The sequence below is a fragment of the Belonocnema kinseyi genome, chromosome 3 (assembly GCF_010883055.1).
Source record: "Belonocnema kinseyi isolate 2016_QV_RU_SX_M_011 chromosome 3, B_treatae_v1, whole genome shotgun sequence".
Lineage (NCBI taxonomy): Eukaryota > Metazoa > Arthropoda > Insecta > Hymenoptera > Cynipidae > Belonocnema > Belonocnema kinseyi.
The window spans coordinates 22588353-22593248 of NC_046659.1; the positions used below are offsets into that span (position 1 = coordinate 22588353).

Consider the following 4896-nt stretch of genomic DNA (forward strand, 5'->3'; position numbering starts at 1 on the left):
CAACCTTTATTTGCCTGGAAGCACCGAAATAATACACTTCAAGTAGATAGGTCTACTTTGAGAAGTTCCTGTATTGTAAAATTTGCCTAGAAAATTTCGATTTTTTATATTTATTCTTCAAAGCCTTAAGACCTTACATCTTTTTTAAAAATGTCATATTTTTTATAAACCTGATCGTAAAGGTGTTTATAAGAAGAAGAAAAAACTATCTTCAATACCACTGCACCTATCAAAACGAACGGCAGCTGTTAATGTTTGGGAAAGGAAAAGTATTAACATCAGATAAATAGATTATATAAAAACAATGAACTTAGGATAACTACGGATCCAGAAGCCCGCCTGGTTCTTTGAATGCGCTGCTATACACTTCAATGAAGCAAACATCTCTACTGCGTCAATATTAATCAAACGTTTTTATATGGTTGTATTAACAGAAAATTAATATATTTTTTTACATTTTGTTCGTTTTCCTAGGTGCAGTGGTATGGACGATTTTTTTTCTTGGAAACCACTTTATAGTTACTTTTATGAAAATAATTACTTTTTTAAAAAAGATATAAATTCTTAAGACTTTGAAGAATAAATAAAAAAAATATTGAATTTTCCTAGTCAAATTTGACAATACAGGAGATTCTCAAAGTAGACCCATCTACTCCAAGCGCATTATTTCGGTGCTTTTCGATAAATAAGAGATGATAGTTCCTCGCCAGATTTTTGCAGGAAAACATTTGGCTTGCAATCGACGCAAAAATAAAGACACATTGGCATGCACTGTACGGTTTTTCCTTACCATTTCTCCTCTCTGAGATATTTACGCTTTAAGTCACCGGACTACATGAAATATTAATGGTGGTGTTGCCTAATAATGGACACGCAGTTTCTCTCTGGTCATATAATAGTCTTATTGTATTCGTCACGTACCGGGCGGCCAGAGTTATTTACATTAGTTGGCCGTCACCAACCCGGCTCCCTATTCAAATTTTTCTTCAAATTATTAACACTTTTTTTAATTGAAAAATTTTCTCATTATACGTATTTTATAATTATAACTTACATACTTATATACTATTTTGAAGGTCAGTTTAAAAATGTTGGCTGTTTTGGCGTCTGTAATTCCTTCCACGAGATACGTTATATTTATTCCAATTTTAAACACTTAAATAAAAGTCAGATATCTGTAATAATCGAAACCCGCAGATTCTGCATTATGATGTTTTAGGCTGCTAACTTTGAAATGAAAATAATATATTTCTAAATTTTAATCCAAAAGCTTAACAAAGGGCCCTCGAGGGTCGTTTACTCTATTTAGATAGCCTCTGCTTGTTATTTATGATCGAATTCTTATTTACCTTTCACCCTCTCTGCTTGTTATTTATAATCGTATTCTTATTTCAATTTCAGAAAGAACATTTTAAAACCTTGAGACCCTTTAAATGCGCTAACTAGATCTTTAAAAATATTTACTTGAGTGCCTGCGGAGAATTTCACAGAGCTTCTCAGAGCCTGAGAATCTTCAGTATCTATTCTGAGATTGCTATCGGTAGGGTATTGCTATTTTAGCAAATTTCATAAATTAACAAGTCATTAAAAGTTTTGTTAAAAATTGTTAAGTGGTACAATTATGCTCTTATATTGGTCTGTTCTTAAGAAATCAGACTTTATGACTTTTACCAGCCCCAAATAATTTTATTTGCAACCGTACACAATAAGAGAGTTTTCTGCTTTGTATTAGCTACCAATTTTATTCAAAAGATATTGATGTAAAACCAATATGTATGTTCTTAAGAAATCGTAAAGTACGAAAATTTTTATTCTTAAGTAAAAGATGAAAACAAGTTTTTTGTGAAAAACTCTAATCTACACACATGCTCATAAACAGATACCCCTACCCCCTCTCTTATATATATATATATATATGTGTGTGTGTGTATATATAATTTATATTGTATTGCATACATTAATGGGATTGTTAAGTAAAGAGAAGGCACGTGCTTGGTCTATCTACTCTACCTTCAGCACGAGACTCGAGTAAGGGGGTATGTTGCTCTGTTCCGTTTGAATCCTACGATCAGTGTGGACCGAAAGGGATTCAAGCGTATATAAGGGTACCGAGGCATGCGCTCTCCTATTATATTGATCTTGCCGTAGTAACGATTCTCTCTTCTCCGGCAATGTTGGCGCGCACTACTGCTGGAAGGGTGAAGGAGAAAGTGTTGACTGGAGAAAGATAGAAAATGAGCAGAGAGAGATCGAAAGAGTGAGATAAAGAATTCAAGGCGGGGAAGCAAGAGACAAAGAGTGGTTTTTCGTAGGGATTGCACACCTTATGGTATACCATTAGGAGGGAAATATTAACATGTGTGTGTGTATGTGCTCGTGTGAGCGGTGGATGTACCATATAAGGTGCAAAAGAGCGATGCGGATGCGCAAGAGCGTGAAGATTCGGTTTGCACCGACGCGGCAATATAAGTAAACTTAAAATTGTTGTATTTTAAATCGCTGTGCGTAGCAAGCATAGAGCAAGAGATCTCCGAGTCTCTGAGTAAACCAAGGAAGTTCTCGGCTCACTTGCTTTTCGCTCTTCGTAGCGGCAGTGTAAATTCATCCATTCGAATCGCGCACTGCTCCACAGGGTCTCTACGGGCTAAATGAAAATCAGTTCAGCGTTGATCGCCGCGGAGGGTGCATCTTTTGACTCGGTTATATAAATTTGATCTTTTGGTACTGCATTCGATGTGGCCTGATAACCCGAACATGTCCTAATTTATTTTCAAATCGATTTATTATTGTATCTACCGAAAAACAGGTTCATTGCCCTCTGTCGCCGCTGTTGTTGTTGCTGTTACCGTGAGCAGAACTAGACATCTACCCTGATTGTAGTGACTCACAGGAAAACGAGCGGATCAGGTGTTTGATGGGAATATAATCAAGGGTAGTGTACGGGGGGAAGAAAGATATGTCGATGCACGATGTTGCTAGGAAAAGAAACTAAACAAGATTGTCGCGGAAGTCGCATATCAGCAGGCGCATCGTACATCGGAACGAAGGGCTGGGATACTGCACGATATTTGATGCAGCCATGTGCCCCTGATATAGCGAACATGTTTCTCGTCAGGCGCGACGCAATGCACCCTTAATCCTTGTTTTTTACTCTGGACCGTTGGTTGTAAAATACAAAAGCTTCAGGTGATAATAGACTGCAGATACTTGTTAGCTGCTTACAGTAGCCACCACGCGACGGTTCAGCAGGAGAACGTGCTTGCCAGCTAGCTTGTCCGTCGACTGAAAATATTTAACCGATCCTCGTCTTCCTATTGTTTCAAAAATGAGATGTTGGACACTTATGGCGGCGATCGCCCTTGCTACGTCGGGTGAGTCATACCTTTTTCTCAAGTCCGCAGCCTCATTCTCAGCTTTTACTTTCTGGCGAAAACCACGCTTCTATGAACATCTACACTCAAATACTCGCACGTCTACATTTACACTAAACTCTACAATCATTATCATTCTACTAGTCGAAGATGATTGACGAATCGTGCTCGTTCTCATTCCAAGTGCAGGATCTTCCACTTATATACATTTGGGAATTACACTCTTATAAATGTCCTTGCAAAATCTGAGTTATTGTATGCTCATGCATAGTTATAGATTAATCACGTGTAAGAGAACATCTGTTCCAGTGCAGCAAAACTCATTCTCAATTCTGAAATAATCTTATCAGTGACATTGGAGCTTGCAGTTGATTGTAATCACTTTCATGTTAAGCTATGTGGCAGCCTAGATTAAACATATTGCAATTCTAGTAACATAACGGCACCAACCTTCTTCGACGTTCTTTATGGCTGATTGTTACAAACGTTAACTACACAGAATTGAAGATAAAGGTAGTATTTTCAACCGTCATGGCTCTTTGAATTAAGGAACATATATAAAAAGCACTTTTTTTTTGGTCACGCATTTTCAGTGTAGATTAGAATTTATAGTTACACGGAGAAAAAGATATCGCTAAATGATATCGCAAAACCTCTATATTGCAAGAAAGCGCAATATGATAACGTACAGTCAGGTCTCGGAGCTTTGTACGATATCATAATGCACTAATATCACAGAAAAAAATAAAGTTAAATTTTTTTATGTCGTCTGCTACAGCGTCCTTAGCGGCAATGGGAAAAAAGCAGAGTATGAGTCAGTTGGAGCTATAAATCAGGACTCTAGATTTAAAACAATCAAAGAGATAATTAAAAATTTGCTGCAGGTAAGACCTGCAACTGTTAATGATTAAACACATTTCGGCGAAAGCTTTACTGAGGGTAGGATATCATTTAGCAAAAGCGCAAAATGTAACTGACAGATGGGTATCCCAATTTCTCTCAAATTTAATGAAGTTAAACGACGCTGGATAGCGCTGGCTTCCTAATTGTCGCTACACCTCGAATAAAAATGGAGCAATTATAAGATGAAAGATTATCCAGGCAAGCTTAAAAGTCGGAAATTATCTTCGATTCATGTAAAGTTTATCTGGCAAGGTTAATTTCTGTTCCGGTGAATCTTTCACCTAGAATCGATGTAAACTTTATCTTTAATTTTTTCTGTGATCGCTTGCTGACTACTAGAACCCTCGCAAGATCACAAAACAAGAAATACAATGTGATAGCGTAATAAACTATTATATTATAATGCGATAATTACGATATATAGTGCAGGAATTACGGTATATATTGTAATTCATGCGATATAGCTTTCTCAGTGTAGGGTGGGTAGAGCACCAATTGTGGGTCCGGATGCAATAAGGGGACATAAAATTTTTTCGTGCGAAAACGAAGTCCCCTGGAGGCTTTAGAAAAAATTTTCGAATTTTGATTTTCAAAAGATATATATGGATGTAAAATTTGATTG

General features: G+C 36.8%; 1 protein-coding gene across 1 annotated transcript in view; it reads left to right on the forward strand.

The window, feature by feature from the left end:
- Nucleotides 1–2658: 2658 nt before the first annotated feature.
- The window catches only part of LOC117170347 (neuronal acetylcholine receptor subunit alpha-7-like), a 1604403-nt gene continuing 1602165 nt past the window's right edge, over nucleotides 2659–4896 (forward strand). Inside the window, exon 1 of the mRNA XM_033357087.1 lies at nucleotides 2659–3371. Coding sequence (XP_033212978.1) covers nucleotides 3326–3371 — 46 coding nt within the window. The 5' untranslated portion in view covers nucleotides 2659–3325. The remainder of the gene's footprint in view (nucleotides 3372–4896) is intronic.